The sequence below is a fragment of the Bubalus kerabau genome, chromosome 4 (genome assembly GCF_029407905.1).
Source record: "Bubalus kerabau isolate K-KA32 ecotype Philippines breed swamp buffalo chromosome 4, PCC_UOA_SB_1v2, whole genome shotgun sequence".
Taxonomy (NCBI): Eukaryota; Metazoa; Chordata; class Mammalia; order Artiodactyla; family Bovidae; genus Bubalus; species Bubalus kerabau.
In genome coordinates, this window is record NC_073627.1 from 173432601 (window position 1) to 173452425 (window position 19825).

The 19825-nt window shown below is 49.6% G+C and overlaps 1 protein-coding gene across 2 annotated transcripts in view; it reads right to left on the reverse strand.

The window, feature by feature from the left end:
• The window catches only part of WHRN (whirlin), a 90921-nt gene that overhangs the window by 20366 nt on the left and 50730 nt on the right, over nucleotides 1-19825 (reverse strand). The window contains exons 4-7 of one of the 2 annotated variants that reach the window (XM_055579448.1): nucleotides 3259-3469; nucleotides 2689-2692; nucleotides 2115-2151; nucleotides 788-1000 (exon numbers count right to left, since the gene is read on the reverse strand). In XM_055579448.1, coding sequence (XP_055435423.1) covers nucleotides 788-1000; nucleotides 2115-2151; nucleotides 2689-2692; nucleotides 3259-3469 — 465 coding nt within the window. The remainder of the gene's footprint in view (nucleotides 1-787; nucleotides 1001-2114; nucleotides 2152-2688; nucleotides 2693-3258; nucleotides 3470-19825) is intronic. The other variant, XM_055579447.1, reaches the window with a different exon arrangement.

Below are 19825 nucleotides of genomic sequence, written 5' to 3' on the forward strand. Positions count from 1 at the left end.
TCTTGGGTCTCCTGCATTGGCAGGTGGGTTCTTTACCACTGGCACCGCCTGGGAAACCCGTTACCCCAAACAACCTTCGTGCAAACTTGGTCACTGCCCTCCCTCCTTAAGTCTCCGTGGCTCACCACTGTCCTAGGACAAATTCCAAACCCCTAGATGCCGGGCCCAGCGTCATCGACCCCTGCTCCCTGCTCACTTCTTCTTCCCTAACATCTCACCTTTCATGTCCGGCTCCAAGTCCCTGAACAGGAAGCCCTTGCCTGTACCTTCCCTTTCCTTCTTTTTAAACTGACTTCCCTCTGTTAAATCTTCCCAAAGGTAACCACTCCCAGTGGATTTAATCACTTCTTCCTTGGTGCAGCTTCTGAACCTCAAACAGGCCTCTCCACTAGAGCAGCGTACTCAAAGAGGGTAGCACGGTTTGGTCACTTGGGGGCTTGTGAAACATGCGGAGTTAGCCAGCCTGGGGTGTGGCCTGAGCATTGCTTTTTAAGAGCAATCCAGACGATTTTAATGTACACCCAGCATAAAAAGCTGCTACATTGGGACCCCAAACACAAGGCACGTGGTCTGTTCCCTTGAGAGTCTGAGGGGTTCAGGGGTGGGGGCTGGGGGTGGGGTCTGTCTCGGTCACCAGTCTCTGCCCAGGCTTCAGGCTGGGTCTGACTCTTTGTGGGTTCTCAGTAAAGGAGTGGGGTTAAGAGGGAGGCAGGGAAGGATGTAGAACCCTGAGGGAGCTGAAATCAGGCCCCTCCAGCCCCGCCTTGCCCAAGGAGGCGCGGGTCACCTTGGCGTGGGTGTTGAGCAGCTCAAACAGGGCCATGACTAGGGCCTCCACCGACACGCTGCCGCCGCGGTACTCCTCCAGGTAGTAGGCCATGGTGGCACGCTCCTGCTCGGTCAGCAGGTGCCGCGCCTGCTCCTCCAGCAGCACCCGCGTCTGGTTGCCCAGGCTGCTCAGGGTCACCTGGGAGCCGGCTGGCCCCTTGTAAAACCCCAGCTGAAAGACAGCGAGACAGAGGCCCCGGGGATGCCAGTCTGCTCTGAAAGCCGAGCCAGCTACCACCCTGCAGACAATGGGGTGGGTCCCTCTGAAGTCTCCACCCAGGGTTAAAGCCACAGGTGTTCCCGGACGTCCTCAGGGCACTGGGTCTTGGTCGCGTGTAGCTGCAAAGTGCTTTTCTGGCTCACGTGGCACTTTTACACGTGTTGTCTCATCAGAGTCCCGTGACCATTCAGGGTCAAGCAGTATTATTACGGTTCCTATTTTACTGTTTAGGTTGCTGTCTCTCTCTGGGTACATTGGGGATAACAGTAATGTTATTTCTGAAACGTGGCTCAGACCTGCACACACGGCACACCTCCCAGCATGGCCTCCACCACCATCAGCCGTGTCTAAGAGGCCACCCGGTCTCCCTGCTTGTCCCCTCTGCCTCTCCCTGTCACCTACACAGAGCTGCTGAGATGACCTCGTGAAAACATAGATCTCATGTTGCCCCCCTGGTGAAGCCTTTCAATGGCACCCCATTTGGCTTAGCAGCCACACCTCTTCCCCGGCTCACTAAGTCCTATGGGATCTGACGATCCCACCAACAAGCCATGTGTGGCGCCTGCCCCAGGGCCCTGGCGCGTGCTGTGCCCTCTGACTGCATCCTCCCCTCCGGCTCCTGCCCAGACTGATTTCACTACCACCACTTCATGTTCAGCTTACAGCCCAGACACTGTGTTGCCACCTTAGAGAGCCTTCGCCCTCTACCTCTGCCCTCCCCGCACCTAAACATCTGCCGTTCTCTCTCCTAAGACCTGGCACCTTTCTTGGAAGGCACTGAACATCTTTGCTGATGAGATACACACGCAGGTTTGCTTTACTTTGATGTGTGTCTCCTTCACTGGGTGTGACCCCCACCCGGGTGGGGACCTGATTTGTGCTGTTCGTGCCGCTAACTCTGGGGTCCAGGGTGGTGCCTAGAACCTGGTGGCCTGGAACCTTCCCACGAGTGTGGGAAGGAGGTTACGCAGGCAGTCGGCGGGCTACCCACCCTGCTGGACCCAGAGCTCCCCACTCGGGCACCAGTGAAGAAGCCAAAGACACCCGCAGACAGAGAGCAGCCTACCTTGTTGGTCCCTTCTGCTGTGAGATCCCCGGGAAACCTACGAAGAAAGACAAGCACGTTCAGCCTGATGTCTGAGCCGTTCAAACAGGCACGGGCCAGGGGATGGCTGCTTTACAGCGAGAGGAATGAAACTTTGGGAGAACCATGGGCCGTGTTCACTGGGCCCTCTCAAGGGAATATCGGGCCCTGGACAGACGGGCACTTTCTGAACTCCTGACCAAGTATGTGGATGGCACTTCTAAAACCAGGCAAGGTGGTCTGCTGAGTTGTTTCACGGCCTGTAGGGCCAAGTCAGGTAACACGCAGAGGAGAGATTAAGTAATAAGTGCCACATGGTCTCGGGGTCAGGCCAGCCCAGGGAGGGTGAGGACCGGGGCAACTGGAGATGCTGAGAAACAGCCTGCAGGTGCAGCTCTCTTCCAGTCTGTTTCCATGAAAAAAAAAAAATGTGGTCTCAAGCTTCCAGAATCCCTGATTTTCAAGAAGCAGCCAGAGGTCCAGGTGTTCCCCCTCTCCCCACCCATGGGAAACCTGATGTCTTTTTAAATGTTGGTAACTAATTTTTAAAAATTACTGTACTGGGAAGGTGAAAGGAAGAGAGGAAGGAGGGGATGAAGAAAGGGAGAGAGAGATGCCCTGGGTGTGTTCGGCTTGGGGGACACCAGTCAGTTTGGGATTTCAAATGGAAATCCAAAGGTGACACTTTACATTATTAGCAGCTATGCAGCCACCTGGAAACTATCTCTCACGTTATGACTCCCAAGACCCTTTCATGCAAGTCACTCGTGGGATCCTTATCCACACACCTGGAATGCGGGCTGCAGTTAGGATTCCCACTTTTCAGACAAAGCAACTAAGGGCCAAAAAGGAAGTTATGAGATTTGCTAAACAGCAAGTAAAGAGCGAGCAAACTGGATGCTGCGGTTCAGCTTTCCAAGGAAAACTGAGGTCAGAAGAGCAAAGGGGATGTGCCCATGGTCAGGCCCCGCAAACGGGAGGGAGCCTGGGGTGGGACTTCAGGCTCAGGGAACCGGGGCAGTCTCCACAGCTCGGGGCACAGAGCATGGTGCAGGGGTGGAAGGGGCTGTTACTGGCTTTCAGGAACGGCCCTGGGATCCTGGGGCTCAGAGTGAGAGCCCAGCACGGCCGCACCCTGCGCAGTTGGCGGCAGCGTCCCCGATCCGGGAACTGGCAAACCACTTGGTCTCGTCCACGGTGGTGCGGGCGTGGGGCAGCCTCCCGACGTCCTTCACGGTCAGGATGAGATGCTGGGATGACTTGAGCAGCCTGACTGCCTCGTCATGCAGGATGTTGAGAAAGCTCCGCCCATTCACCTCCAGAATCTGGTCCCCAACCTGCCAAGCCCACAACACAACACAGTCACCTGGGCTGTCTGCAGGATACTGACTCATGCCAGGGGCTTCAGAGTCCAGATAGCAATTTTCCTCCTGGGTAGCCTAGGAAGGAGGTCACCAAGCCTCAGACAGGCTATGTGGATGCTTGAGGGTCACACAGCAAGAGACTCAAAGAGGTTATGTGAATGCCTGTGGGTCATACAGCAAATCAATGGCAGAACCAACCATCCAATCCAGATCCTCAGCCCATGACCCTGTCACTAGAAAGGGCCACCTCCCTCAACCGAACAAGGGCTTTGAGGAGTGGGTCTGTGAAGTTCCCCAGGGTCTCCTTATCTAGAAAACAGAAGCCATTTCAGAGGCCTGGATGCAGGTGGAATTGGGGGGGAAGATGAGATGTGAAGGCACTGTTCCAATACTTTTCCTTTTACACTTCTACATCATTAAGTTTGCTACCTTAAGCATGCATTCTTACACTGCCTTAGTGTAAACATCATTTAAATTTACTTAAGAGAAATCAGTAAATGAGGAAACTAGCCTACTGATAAAGGAATAATATATTGCTTGGATTTTTAGGACAAGACGGTGGTTTTATTTGGTAATGGAAGAACATATTTTTTAATGAAAGGAAGAAAAAATAGAAGAAGAAAAAACTATAAATATGTGACAAGACCAGAAGGGTTGTCCAGCAAGCTGTTTCAGGGTCAGCTGGGGCACTTTCCAACTCAGAGGGTTTGGTGCTTTTTTTACTTTCATTGATGGGTGACCAGAGGGGGCTACCCAGGGTCACAGCCCACCGTGGTCTTGAAGGGCAGCCCTATAACACCAGTTGTTTCTGGCCCCTCTTCCTTCTTCCCTCCATCCCTGTCTGCTGATGGCACATGCTCACCCCTAGGGGAATTTTCCGGCATTTTTAAAAGTAGAATTTGGAAAGGGTGAGCCAAACACAAATTTGGAAGAAAAAGAGAAGAAAAGAAGACGTGGTGATGAGCCTGAGAACCAAAACCCTGGTCCTCAATTTCCTGTCTTTTCTTTAACCCCTCACCTGCAACCAGGGAGTTTCCAGAATAGAAAGTGGTTATAAATTCAGTCTTTCTGTCTCCCCTCTGCTCCAGTGTTGATGCGTTCAGAGAAGGCCCTTTGCCTCCACAACCCCATCCAACACTTCCCGCATACCTCCTGTGTGCCAGGCTTGCACTGAGACATGGAGCCGAGAAAGACAGACCTCCTCCTGCTCTCAGGCTGCTCAGTGGGCTCCACCTTGTGCTATGAGTGGGTTTTCCCGCCAGCCTCTCCACACCTTGTCTCCAAGGCCCAGAACACAGTGGGAATTCAATAAAAATTAATCCAATGAGTGAAGAGTCAGATACCAGTCCCCCCCAATCCTAGCTCCAGGACCATTTCTGCTGCAGCTCGGGGTGGGGGGGGCAACACATGACACCAGCCTGGAGCCCCAAATTTCGAGCCACTTCTGACCAGATGCTGACTGTATGGCAAGAACCTTGTTTGTCCCTTTACATAGTTTTCCCTATCTAATATCCTCCGCATTCTGCCAAGTAGGGATCATTTGCTCTGCATCTGACCAGAGAAAAGACAGAGACTCAAACAGGTTACGTAAACAGTTTGCGGTTACAGAGGCTAGTGAAGAGGACAGCGGGGTGGAAACCCAAGTCAGGCTCCAAGGTCCTAACGCTGTCTGCTATTGGGCTGCTGTCAGGCTTCTGCTGTTCCTCCCTAGCCCTGCCTGCAGCATCCAGCTCTGAAAACCCACCCTCATCATCAAGTCTGCCTTTGTCCCCCCAATGCCGGAGACCCGGGTTTGATCCCTGGGATGGGAAGATCCCCAGTGGCAACCCACTCCAGTATTCTTGCCTAGAGAATTCCATGGACTGAGAATCTTGGCAAGCTACAGTTCATGGGATTGCAAAGAGACGGACACAACTGAGCAACTCACACACACACACGCGCGCGCACACACACACACACACTCTCTCTCTCTCTCTCTCTTTCTCTCCCCAGGAAGTCTCACCTTCCTCCCCCTACATCCGTTCCCTAACCTGCGGCTCCACCTGCTCACTCCTGGGGTCCTGGGCTGGCATTCTCCTCCGTGCATTAACTTCTAAACTGGCCCCAGACCTGGCACCGGGTTTTACTGTTTCCTGTTTCCTTAGCTTAAAAACCTGAATGACCCCTATAACCCAGCTGGTGGCATAACCCTATGGTCAAAGGTTTCAAAGACCATCAGACTTGGGTAGACACTCTGGCTTTGCTACTTTCATGCCACATGAACTCAAGCAAATCCCCCAATAAACTTCTTTTTTTTTTTTAATCGATTAAAAGAACACATTCATTTTATTAAGGTACTTTTCTGTTACTTTAGGAGAGAAAAAAAACCTTTCAAATAGTGGCCTGGTTTCAAAATTCATTGTTTTGGGTTTTATTTCATGCTATTTCAGTCCTACTTCTTGGGAATAAATCTATAGCAAAACCTCAGAAGATCTATTACTTTGCATGAAGGCAGAAAAAAAAGAAAAACCGTAGGTCAGGTTCAAAAGGAGTTTGGGTTACACCAGCATATTATTGCTGCTGCTGCTGCTGCTGCGTCGCTTCAGTCGTGTCCGACTCTGTGTGACCCATAGACGGCAGCCCACCAGGCTCCCCGTCCCTGGGATTCTCCAGGCAGGAACACCGGAGTGGGTTGCCATTTCCTTCTCCAACGCATAAAGGTGAAAAGTGAAAGTGAAGTCGCTCAGTCATGCCGGACTCTTCCCGACCCCATGGACTGCAGCCCACCAGGCTCTTTTAGAGGCCTATTTAAATTTTTCTCAGGAAATTACTTTCCAAATTACATGTAGGAGCACATCTTCCACTGTTACTAAGAACAGGGGACAAAAATCCATTAAACTTTTGTCGCTTAGTTTTCTTGCACATAGGGAGGGAATCCTAGCCCAGGATTGCCCTCCAAATTTCTACAGTCATCAGCGTCATTGGTCATCAGCATTGGTTTTCAATGCCACCAGCAATATCCACAATTTTCTCTCTCTTTCCATATCTTTGAGCTCCCCAGTCGAAAAATCCCTGAGAACTCATGTGTCCTAAGTCACTTAAGTCATGTGCGACTCTTTACAACTCCATGGAGTGTAGCATGCTGGGCTCCTCTGTCTATGGAACTCTCCAGGCAAGAATACCATGGTGGTTGCCATTTCCTACTCCAGGGGATCTTCCCAACCCAGGGACTGAATCGGTGCCTCTTACACCTCCTGCTGGCGGGTTCTTTACCACTAGCGCCGCCTGGGAAGCTTAGGTAGCCTGAGTTGGTCTCCTTGTAAAGAGCTTAAGGGAAGACACAATGTCTGATTTTAGGCTTGGCACACAATAAGTGCTAAATAAGTGCTTATGCACAGGAGGTGTGGCTTTTGCCTCTTCCCTCTGTGCTTCTCTCCCAGCTGGTGTTTCCTGATGCTGAGAAGCAAAGCTGTGTTAAAGAAGACCTTTGCAGGGCAGGTACTAGGGCCTTACTGAGAGCGGACTGCGATGCCAGCTCCCTCCAGCCCACTGTTCTGGGTCCTCACATTTCCCTGCGTAGCGGCTGCACCTCTCCCCTCTGCCCCCAGCTCCCCCCTTCCCCACAGCTCTGAGCTGGAGCCAGGCTGTACTTTTCATCTGCTGAAGTGCTCTGTTTGCTTAAGTATCCCTCTCAATAGCTCTGGCTTTTGTTAAGCTAAGGGAATCAATTTTAATCTTTCCCACATACTTTATTTCATCTCAGCAGTTTAATTAAAGGAAGTAACATCTGAGAGACCAGATAAGTGCGAGCATCCTTTGTGAGCAAGCCCCTCCCTACAGGTCTAGGCCCTGGGGGCAAACAACTCAATTCCACAAACAGATACCTGGCCCTTTACAGTGAAGAATGTCCCAGATACTGCATGGGACTTAAGTACACTAAATCAAGTATTTGCTGTTTAACTGGAACTCAGATTTACATGGTGGCATCTGTTTTTATTAGCTAAAACTGGCTGCGCTGCGTTGGGGGTATCAGTCTCCTCTGGAGGCAATGCTTCTTGATGTGGGCAGGTGTGAGCCGATTTAGTGCTATGGTTTCCAAACTTCAGTTACCTTCCCTTGTCCTGGGCCGGGCGCGTGTCATCGGTCCTGTGAATCACCAGTGGACAGGTACTGCAGCTTCCTTGTAAGAATTAATATCTGGCAAATAGAAGGTCTGCTGTGCTAATCACATGCCTGTTGAATAAATCCCTACCCAGCCTGTGCATCAGCATGGGGATCATGTGCGATCCACCAGGGAACAGACTTGAAGCAGGAGTCACTCTCTGCTGCTGCTGCTGCTAAGTCGCTTCAGTCGTGTCCGACTCTGTGCGACCCCATAGACCGCAGCCCACCAGGCTCCCCCGTCCCTGGGATTCTCCAGGCAAGGACACTGGAGTGGGTTGCCATCTCCTTCTCCAATGCATGGAAGTGAAAAGTGAAAGTGAAGTCGCTCAGTCGTGTCCGACTCTTCGAGACCCCATGGACTGCAGCCCACCAGGCTCCTCTGCCCATGGGATCTTCCAGACAAGAGTACTGGAGTGAGTTGCCATTGCCTTCTGCAGTCACTCTCTGAAAACCCCGATTTAATGGGGGTACATGAGCCTGTCCTTCCCATCTCTTTCCTCTCTTCTCCTATCTTTCTTCTTTAGTGAGTGAAAGTCGCTCAGTCGTGTCTGACTCTTTGCAACCCCATAGAATAGTCCATGGAATTCTCTAGGCCAGAATACTGGAGTGGGGTGCCTTGCCCTCTTCCAGGGGATCTTCCCAACCCAGGGGTTGAACCCAGGTCTCCAACATTGCAGGCGGATTCTTTACCATCTGAGTCGCCAAACCAAAACTCTAGATGGGGCTGGCTCCAGACAGCCCTTCGCAGCATCTGAGTTGGTCCGAGTGACTCCCATTTCTGTGTCCAGCTCTCTTTCATTCCTTCTACTTGTTGGAAAGCTTCCCGAGGCCTGCGAGCCCTGTCAGAAGAGTCATCTGCATGTTCAATGCCATTTAAAGTCCACCAGCCAGTTTCAAATAAATCCAGCGTCTCCCTGTTGACCCCAGCAGCCCCAGGCCAGCAGGCTCTGCAGTCTTGTCCCCGCGGTGCAGCTGAAAGATAACCGTCGTCCTGAAGCCAGGCAGCCAGGACACAGTGGCCATGTGGCCCTGCCCAGTTCAAGGACACTCCGAGTCTGTCTCCTGCTCTGTACAAGGCACACGAGACTGCTTGCAATCCCCAGGTCACTGAGAAGCAAGTGGGACCACTTGGCACAGGGCCTGACATGAGAGAGGCTTTCGAGAGCTTTTCATTCGCTTTCTTTCCAAACCGCAGGGACAGGTCGACATGTCAGCTGGCTCAAGGTCACCATCACATGTGAATAGGGAGCCAGCATTTGGGCCCAGCCTCTCCTGTATTCTCCCTCAACCCCGAGGCACTTGTATCCCCGCGCAGTGTCTGGCACACGGGAGACGTTTATGGGGAAGGGATGGCAGAGACCCCTCCTCCCTATTCTCTGAGGCTTACTTCCACTCGCTTCCCCTTTTCCTTTGTTTTGTGTGATGTGAAGTACAGGTGGAGTGTTTAAAGGTCTTCACCCAGCGCTTCCCCTAAAGCCCACCCTTCCAGTCAACCCCCCGCCCAACCCCTCACTGCTGCCCCAGGCAACAAAAAACCCAGCTAAGAGTTCTATATGTTCAATCATTGGAATGTTCCTCTCCTTCCCACAAAAGACAGCTGAGTTAGACAGCCAGGGGCCGGGGTTGGGGGGGGGGGTGTGGAAGGGTGGGGTGGTAATCAAGGCAAAAGGTAAAGACAGGCAATGACTGTCAGGCCTTCCAGGGTCCCCTACAGACGGGGAGACTGCCCGGACAGGCAGCATAGGGACCTGTCCAGGGGATGCAGAGCAAGGCAACAGCCAAGCCCAGACCCTGAGGCTGATTAACCAAGGAAACAGCACCCACCCAGAGCTGTCAGGACACGACCCGCTAAAGAAGGGAGAGTGTGATCGAGTGTCTAATATTGCTCAGCTTGCAGACGGGCGCCGATGGGGAGGACGTGGAAGGATAAACGAATAAAGGAAGCTTTATTTTATTTGTCACCACGGGCGTCCTATTCATCACCAGTGACGGAGGAGCGGAGGGCGGACCACGGGAGTGCCCTTCATTTTAAGGCAGAGCAAAGACTCCTCCATCATCCACAGCCCAGCGAGTGACAGGCTCGGGTTCAGGACGCTCCGTGGAGAGCACGAAGGGACTTTAACAAGGACAGGACACTGATTTTCCCTGAACTTCGCCAGCCAACCACCAGGAAGCAGGAATTCATTTCCCCTGGGTCTGAAGCTCTTGGAGCAGCGGAAAGTGCTCAGGCTCGGGAGTGAGCCAGCCTTGGTAAACGGTTCCCTGTAACTCCCTGAGAGACCTGGGGAAAATACTGTTACATCTCCAAGCCTTTCTTCCCTCAAAACAAGAATAAGACCACCACTCACTAGAGTGTTACATCGTCTAAATGAGATGCCATCTGCTGTGTGGTTATTGAACACAGATTCAGGAGTCTTTTCCTCCAGGTCTAATTCCAGCTGCCACTTCCTAGCTGTGTGACCTTGGGTGATTTCCCTACCCTCTCAGTGACTCAGTTACCTTCTCTGGAAAACGGGTTAAGCATCAGTGCCTACCTCATTGTCTGAGGATTAAAAATGAGGTCATGCATTCTCCGCTGTAGCCCCAGCACCTAAGATAGCACTTGGCACATGCAAGGTACCCAGTGAATATTCATGGAATGAACAACTACAAAGCAGGTAACACAGTATCCAGGATACAGTAAGTGCTCAATAAATGTTAGCTGCATTCTTGAAAACCATGCTTACCCTTAAGGGATCCCTTGGTCACTCACCAACCAAATCTTGTGATTCTGCCTCCTCAGAGCCTCTTAAAGCCACACCACCTGCCTTTCCACCTGCCCCCTCTCTGGCCCTGCCCTCCATTTCCACTCACACGGACTGACCACACCCATGAGGCACATACTCATATCCCCATCTTACAGGTGAGGAGACTGAGGTCAGGAAGTGAAGTGAGAAGAGCTGGCATTTGGCCAACGTTCTGCCAGCCTGCCAAGCCTTGCTCTGACCAGTACTGGCTCCTCCTTGAAGAAAAGCCAGCCTACCCTTCCACCTCTGATATGACCCTCAGCCCCGGGGCATCCTGCCATGCACAGTCTGTGCTCTGTTCATGCTTGGTGAAGGGAACAAATGAGCCCAAAGAACGCAGGGCAGGATGGCAGTGGGGCTACGCTCCTGCATCAGAAGGAGTCAGGGGAGACACCTGCCAACAACTTGATCCCTGTGCTGAGCTGGGTGGGCAGGAATCTTCCCTCTCCAGACACGCACAGCAGTGGAACCCTCGCTGTGCCAGGGCCCCAGAGGAAGCTGACTTCAGCCCCTTTTTCCCCACCTTCCCAAGATTTTATTGAAATTTATTGGATTTTGTGGCTTCCAATGAGGACTCTGCTGATTGTACCATCACAGCAGTGAAAATTCAAATTCCACTGGAGAGTTTTATTGCAATTATGAATCTTTAATGGTCTACCATATCAGGTATGAAACTTTAATGGGCTTGTTTTCTTTTTTTTCGGTACAAGTGAGCAATGCAGTTTTAATGAGACACCAGTAGTTTTTCCCAACAGTTCAGAAGTCAGTAAACCTTGTCTGTATTTAATAAAAAAGATCAAGGTAAATGCTCAGAAGATGCCTGCATGAACCAAGCTGGGGGTAAGAGCTGGGTTTGGGTGAGCTCAGCACACACCCTCTCTGGTTCAGGGTTAGGGTTAGGGCTCTCACAAGGCAGAACTCACTCGAGACGCCACGGATGGAATTGGCAGATGGTGCATCCTCACCTCCTTGTGGTTCCTCCTTCTCACCCGGTGCATCCATTGTCAGTCCTTGCTCATTATTTTCAGGACATGAAATGAAATGTAAGATGCGCTGTGCTCAGTCATGTCCAGCTCTCTGTGACCCCATGGTCTGCAGCCTGCCATGGGATTTTCCAACCCTTGCATACCCTGCATTGGCAGCGGATCCCTTACCACTGCGTCACCTGGGCTTCCCCTTTCAGAACACGAGCAGTCCTCAAGGAAGGCCTGCTCTAACCCCAGGTCATCCATCAGTGGAAAAACTGAGGCCCAGAGAGGGGAAAGGACATGCCCAAGGTCACGCTCTGAGTCCATGTTGGAGCAAGGGCAGAGAAGTCACTCCTGAGTCCTTCTCACAGAAGAGTCTGGCTTCCAAATAAACACATCAGAGCAATGACAAAGGTCAAACTCAGGAGAAAGAACAGCTACCAAAACCCCCTGAGCACCTCGCTTAGGCCAGCTACCTCGTACAATTTGACTCAACACTTAGAAAGCACCACTTGAGGCATGCATGGGTATAGCCTGTTCCAAACCAGGGCCATGAAACTCAGAGTAATGAAGTCACTTGTCCAGGGACACCCATCAGGATTTGAGTCCAGAGCAGGATTTGAACCCAGTCCAACTGGTAGGCTGAGCCCCAGACTTGTATTCGCCTATGCAACATTTCAACTCAGACGACGCAAAGGCACCGGAAACCAGCTCCGCCCAAAAGTGCTTTGTGGAATAACAGCTCCACAGCCCTCATCGCGGTTTGAGGCCACGCTGGGCTGTGAGCACTGAGCTCCGGGCCAGAGTACTGCGTTCCCCGTGCACGGCACGCGGGAGGCACCGTTCCAAGGCCTGACAGCATCAGTGAACTTGTGAATAAACAATCAAATAAATGGACAAGCAAATAAACAAACAGGAAAGCTAGTCCCCTTGCCCCTTCTGGCTTCTGCAAATGGGCAGGAGACATTTTCCATTTATGTAAAGGTCTAGTTTGACAAGGCCAGATGATGTAGGGAGGCTGGGTACCTGCAGCTCAGCTCTGTGCACTGCAGCGGGGAACAAATGTCCAATTTTTTCAATCACAAGGAAGGCAAAGAAGTAAAAACACAAGTCGCAATTTACTTTTGGCTGGAGTTTCACTCTGGGAAATAGTGCACGTCTATCCAGCCCTTCATTTTGGAAGAGTGAAAACTGGGATGATGGAAAAAGGAAAGATGTTAGGAGTTGGAGGCTTTCTGGTAAATCAGGGTAAAGCTGGCCTGGGCTAGCTCCCCCATCTGCTTTGGGCTGCTCCACAGACCTGTAAGAATCAGTGAGTTCTCAAGTTCAAGAGCACAGCCTTCGCACACAGAGTGGCCAATCAGGAGATGAAATCCCATTTAAAATGGTGACAGAAGAGAGAAAATATTTAGGAAGAAACTTAACAGGAAATGTGCAACACATATGTGAAGAAAATGACTCAACAAACAGGAAAAAAAAAGATGCCCTGTTGTTGGAAAGGATTCAGCATCATTAAGATGTCAATTCTGTCTCATTTGAAAATTTAACATTATCCCCTTAAAAACACCAACCGGCTTTTGTGAGATAAGCTGACACAAAGGTTCATGTGGAAAAATAAAACCACACATAGAGGAACCCTCAGTGTATATTGCTAAGTGGAGGAAGCCAATCTGAAAAGACTACATATTATATGATTCCAGCTGCATGACATTCGGGAGAAGGTGAAACTATGGAGACAGTAGAAAGATCAGTGGTTGCCATGGGTTTGGCGAAGGAGGGAGGGCTGAGCAGGCAGAATGCAGAGCATGAAAGTATCCCATATGATACTGTAACGGTGGGTACATTTCATTAACATTTGTCCAAACTCATAGAATGTACAAAACCCATGGTGAGACCTAATATAAACTATGGATTTTAGTTAATAATTATGTGGCTCATCAATGCAGTAAATGCAATTTATGAACACTAACGAAAGATGTTAATAATAACAGGAAACTGTGTGGAAAGGGTGAAGGGAGAGGGGATATATGAGAACTCTATATTTTCTGCCTGATTTTTTTATGAACCTAAAATCACTCTAAAATGAATCTATTAACTTTTTAATAATAGTTTTTAATTAAAATCAAATGGCAAGAATAGTTATGAAAACCCTGAGATCGAACTGCTGCAGGGAGAAATATTAGATACTAAATCCTGTTCTAAAGCCTTTATGTGAACAATGGGGGACCGACCCATCAAAAAACAGATGGACATACAGGGGAGCAGGCTAGAAATCAGTCCCAGGACACACAGAAATGCAGCATATGAGAGAGAAGCCACCACAAATCAGTGTGGTAAAGATACACTTTGTGATACACAGCGCTGGGATAACTACGTAGCCATTTGGAAAGACAGAAGATTGAATCCATACCATATACAGCACACAAGAATAAATCAGATCCACACTCGGTTCGGGGCCAACATGTTGATGAGAGATTTAAAAAGAAAAAATGTATTTACAAGTATTCAAAGAAAAAATGGATAAACTAACTGCTCTATATCTAAAAAAGTTTTTCTAAGGAGAACTCAGATTCAATAGAAGGAAGAATTGGTAACCAAACTAAATGATAATCAAAAACTTGGACATAGGGAGAAAAATAGCCTGGTGGGCTGCCGTCTATGGGGTCGCAGAGTCGGGCACGACTGAAACGACTTAGCAGCAGCAGCAGCAGCAAGCAGTGTTGAAAGAAAATGACAATCAAGGAGAAAACATTTGCAATATTTATCACTGATAAAGGGCTAGCAAGTCCTGATATATAAAGAATTGTTAAGTTTAGGGGAAAAATCCAAAATCTTGACAACAGAAGGATAATAAAAGATACAACCACAAAACCATTTTTATGTTACAAAAAGACATAAAATGGCCCATAAACCTACTAAAAGATGTTCCGTTTCACGCATAATAAGAAAACCGCAGATTAAGCTACATCAAGATACACTCTCACCTGTCAGATTGGAAACAATAATCAACTGGACGGCAGCTGTCGGTCGTGCTTGGACACGTCTGCCGGGAACTCGGGAGGGAGCAACAGTTGCGTCCACTTCTACAGTGAATGCGATTTCGCAATATTGAGCAAACTGTGTGTTTATTTACCTGCTGACACAGAAATCTCACTTCTAGAAATTTACCCTGAAGATACACTTCCCAAAGGGATAAAATACATACACAGAGGCACTCATTGAATCATTGTTTGCAACTGTAAGATGCTGAAAGCAGCCTGAGTGCTCAGAGGACAGCGGGTAAATTAAAGTACAGCAGAGCCACAGAAACGGAGTCCTACACAGCTGTCTAAGAAAATGACAAAGACTTCTGTGCACTGACATGTAGTGATTTCCAGGATACTAAAACTTTATAAATTAAGTGAAAAAGAATATCTATTGCACACTACCTTCTCTATAAGAAAGGCAAAAGAATGTATCCATGTGCTTATTCTTACAAAAAGAAACAGAAATAGGTCAGAAACTAGCTCATTAAGTTGTCTTGCAAGGAGTGGCGGGGCGGGGGCGGGCAGAAGGGATACCACGGAGAAGTAATACTTTGAGTATGCTTTTTTGGTAAAGTTTTGATGTTTTTGTTACTCAAAAAGTAAAATTAAATCAGTCAAGATGCCAGTATCTTCGGTCCAAATCCTTCTCATAGAGCCATCTTTCTGGTTCTCTCCTATGATTCTCTCCCCCACTTTTAGGGCCTCTTGTGATTACACTGGGCCCCCCCACCCCAGATAATCTAGAAATCTCCCCATGTCAAAGTCAGCTGATTAGCAACCTTAATTCCATCTGTAATTTTAACTCCCCTTTGTTATGGAACCTAACATATTCACAGGTCCTGGGGATTAGGATGTAGACCTCTTTGGAACTCACCATCCTGCCTACCAGATGTTGTTCAGTCGCTCAGTTGTGTCTGACTCTTTGCGACCCCATGGACTGTAGCCCACCAGGCTTCCCTGTCCTTCACCACCTCCCGGAGCTTGCTCAAACTCATGTCCATTGAGTTGGTCATACCATCCAACCATCTCTTCCTCTGTCACCCGCTTCTCCTCCTGCCTTCAATCTTTCTCAGCATCAGGGTCTTTTCTAATGAGTTGGCTCCTTGCATCAGGTACCCAAAGTATTGGAGCTTCAGCTTCAGCATCAGTCCTTCCAATGAATATTCAGAACTGATTTCCTTTAGGATTGGTTGATTTGATCTCCTTGCAGTCCAAGGGACTCTCAAGAATCTTCTCCAACGCCACAGTTCAAAAGCATCAATTCTTCGGTACTCAGCCTTTTCTATAGTCCAACTCTCACATCCATACATGGCCACTGGAGAAACCATAGCCTTGACTAGACGGACCTTTGCCTACCACACGGGTGGCCCCAAACCTGGCGGCAGTCACGGCTGTCCAGAAAGAACCACAGCATGCTACCTGTGAGCAAAACACTCGGGAGGACAGACACCATAGCTGTCGCTTGAGTTTTCCCCTTAGTGTGGATCTCCCGGCTTTTTCTATGGTGGACATGCTTTACTTTCAAATTCACGTTTTTAAATGATATCTTAAAACTGCCCATCTTACATGTCTTCCAGTGTGTTAAAGAGACTGGGAAGGAATATGCCAAAATGTTCACAGAAGCTGCCTCTGCATGGTGAATTCCAAGCAATTTTAATTTCAAGCTCTTTAGGAATTTCCTGTGCCTTCTGGATTGCATGTGAAGACTATATTGGTGAGGCTAAAGAAAAAATATTCTAAAAAGAAATGTAAAAATTTGCTGGGAGACATGATATAATGCTAACATCTCACTCAACATTTGGCGGCTTGGGGAGGAACAGGCCTGGGCCCTTGGCAGATCTGCTGTGCCCCCTGGAGAAGAATCTTTTTTATACCAGCCAGTCCAATCCTTGTCTCTTAGTAATTCGGGATAAGTCATTCCTGTCCCCCGCTGGGCTTGGCAGCTTGCTGGCACTGATGGGCTGAGAGATGATTTAAGCTCTTTCTGGAGGGATCCTCGGAGGTTTTTCTCCATTGATGCTCCTTTTAAACATTATTTCAACTGGAAACAACTAAATGCGTGACTTCAAGGGAATGGTTAGGTAAATTATAATTCAGCCAGAAGATGGAGTATTATCATGCAGCTATTACAAACTGCACTTATGAGAAGTTTTTGATTATGTGGAAAAACACAAGTGAAAATGGGGGATGCAAAATAGTATATATGGTATAATATCAATTGTGTAAAAGCGTACAGAGGAAGGGATGAAAGAAGCTACGTCAAGGTGCTAACAGATGGAGACGACCCACACGTCTATCAACTCACAAGTGGGCAAACAAAATATGGTATAGCCACACAGCCGAATATTTCACTATAAAAGGAATTTACTGCTACACGCCACAGCATTGTGCCAAGTGAAGTGAGCAAGACACCATGGCCTCATATGCTACAATTCTATGAGGTGCCCCAAACAGGCAAATCTAGAGAGACAGAAGTGGGGAGTGGCTGTTTAAAGGGTGTAGGATGGGGCCGGTGGGGGGAGTGTGAAGACATGTTTTGAAATAGATGGGGATGACAGTTGTGCAATCTCACGAATATACTTCACTGATTTGTACACTTTAAAAGGCAAATTTTATGATACATAAATTAGATGTAAAAAAAAAAAGATGTTAACAAAGGTTGTCTTTGGAAGGTAGGATGTCTGAGTCCTTTTGAGTGTATATTATGGATTGAATCTATTACTTTAATAGCTGGAAAAAAATAAAAAGAAACAAACTCCCCCAAACAGTGTGAGTTAACAGCCCTAGGGCACAGTCCCACCCAGGCCGCTGGACTCCCCAGCCTCTGAAAGCTTTGGCCTCCCTCTGTCTGCCTTGACAGCAAACAGCTCCTTGATTCTGGAGTTAATGCAGTCAGTCCAGGGCCTACGGGTGCCTCTGGGTCCGTCAGCCACCAGCGCGGTCTGGGAAAAGCCAGGGCGTCCTTCCCCGCCCAGGCCCCCTCACCCTGCCTCTCCTCTTGATCAGTCCCCAGGTCCTCCTCTGCAGATCTGTGTCCCCCAGCCCAAGCCTCTGTGTGCTGGCTTCTGCTCGGCCTGCCCTGAAGTTCTACGTCTGGTGTAACTGCCCACAGTCAACACCCCAGCCAGACCACACAAGGGCCGAAAGCGCGTGTCTTTTGGTCCCTGCTTCCTGGTCAGGCACCCACGCACGTGGGTAGCAAATCTCCAGTGAAGGCTCAGCTTAGGGAGCGACTTCCTCTCTGCAGCCACACTGACCCTCCTCCCCTGGGCTGATGGCTCCCTTCAGAGGTCCCAGCCCAGGCAGGGTGGTACAGTGGTTGCTGCAAGGATTCCGAACCAGCCCTGTCTGGATTCAAGTCCTGGCTCCACCACTTCCTGGCTGCGTGACCTTGGCCAAGTCATTTAACCTCTCTGAGCCTCAAATCTGAGACCAAGGACAAAAACCCTTATTACAAAGCTTAAATCCGATCACTGGTATCCATAGAAGAGAAGAGAGATGGAGACGTGCAGGGAAGAAGACCAAGTGAGCATGGAGGGAGACACTGGAGCAATGCTGCCACAAGCCAGGGAATGCTAGGGACACCAGGAGCTGGCACAGGCAGGGAGAGATTTTCCCCTAGGGCCTTCAGAAGAAGCATGACCCTGCCGACACCTTGATTTGAGTTGTTTTAAGCCGCTAAATGATCAGGGCTTCCCTCATAGCTCAGTTGGTAAAGAATCTGCCTGCAATGCAGGAGACTCAGGTTCTGTTCCTGGGTCAGGAAGATCTGCTGGAGAAGGGATAGGCTACTCACTCCAGTATTCTTGGTCTTCCCCTGTGGCTCAGCTGGAAAAGAATCTGCCTGCAATGTGGGAGACCTGGGTTCGAACCCTGGGTTGGGAAGATCCCCTGGAGAAGGAAAAAGCTACCCACTCCAGTATTCTGGCCTGGAGACTTCCAAGGACTGTATAGTCCATGGGCACACAAAGAGTCAGACACGACTGAGGGACTTTCAGTAATCACTGATGAAGCCACTGAAGTTATGACAATCATTCGCTACCACAGCCCTAGGAAATGAAAACAGGAAGTAAGTTATTCGCCCTCCCTTGAACCTACCTTCTGTTGTTGTTCAATCGCTAAGTGTGTCTGGCTCTTTGTGACTCCCAGGGACTGCAGCACGCCACGCTTCCCTGTCCATCATTATCTCCTGGAGTTTGCTCAAACTCATGTCCATTGAGTCAGTGATGCCACCCAACCATCTCATCCTCTGTTGTCCCCTTTTCCTCCTGAGACTGGGTCATAAAAAGAATACAGCTCTACCTGCCTCTCTCTGGGACCCATGACTTCAGAATCCCCTTCTAAGTTGCCATGCTTAGATGAAGCCTGAGCTAGCCCTGTGAGAAGATGGCCCCAGCCAGCAGCCAATGTCAGTCTCCAGACACGAGACAAAATGAGCCTCCCAGCAGCTCCAGCTGCAGCCTGAAGGGTCATGGAGCCAAGACAAGCCGCCCTGCTTTGCCCCGTCTGCTTCTTGACTTAGTAGACCCACAGCAAGGCAGAGGAGAATCCAGGGCTATTGCATATGTCTCGGTTTGGGAGTTGTTATGCTGCCATAATCGGAGAAGGCGATGGCACCCCACTCCAGTACTCTTGCCTGGAAAATCTCATGGACCAAGGAGCCTGGTAGGCTGCAGTCCACTGGATCTCGAAGAGTTGGACACGACTGAGCGACTTCACTTTCACTTTTCACTTTCATACATTGGAGAAGGAAATGGCAACCCACTCCAGTGTTCTTGCCTGGAGAATCCCAGGGACGGGGCAGCCTAGTTGGCTGCCATCTATGGAGTCGCACAGAGTCGGACACGACTGAAGCGACTTAGCAGCATGCAGCCATAATAATGGTATTAATAGCACTTTTGGAATCATTATCTGCATTTGACAAGGTCCCTGACCATTCATATGCACGGTCAAGGGCCGGAAGCACTACCCAGCCGTGTTTACTGACCTCTCTCAAGGTGTGTGTGCCCTATCCTACAGCAGGGAAATGCTGCTGAAACGCTCATTGATTACTGCTTCCCCTGCAAAAAGGGAGAGTAGGTTGACCTTCGATCCGGCAACCCATGCACATCCTGGATTGTTGTTTAGCTGCTAAGTCGTGGCGTCTGACTCTTTGTGACCCCATGGACTGTAGCCTGCCAGGCTCCTCTGTCCACGGGATTCCCCAGGCAAGAATACTGGAGTGGGTTGCCATTTCCTTCTCCAGGTGATCTGCCCAACCCAGGGAGCGAACCTGCATCTCCTGCATTGGCAGCAGATTCTTTACCACTGAGTCACCAGGGAAGCCCACACATCCTCAATATGCAGGCACTGAACTTGGCATAGCCATAGGTGGAGCCAGAGGGCAACTGCTGACCCCCCTGTGCT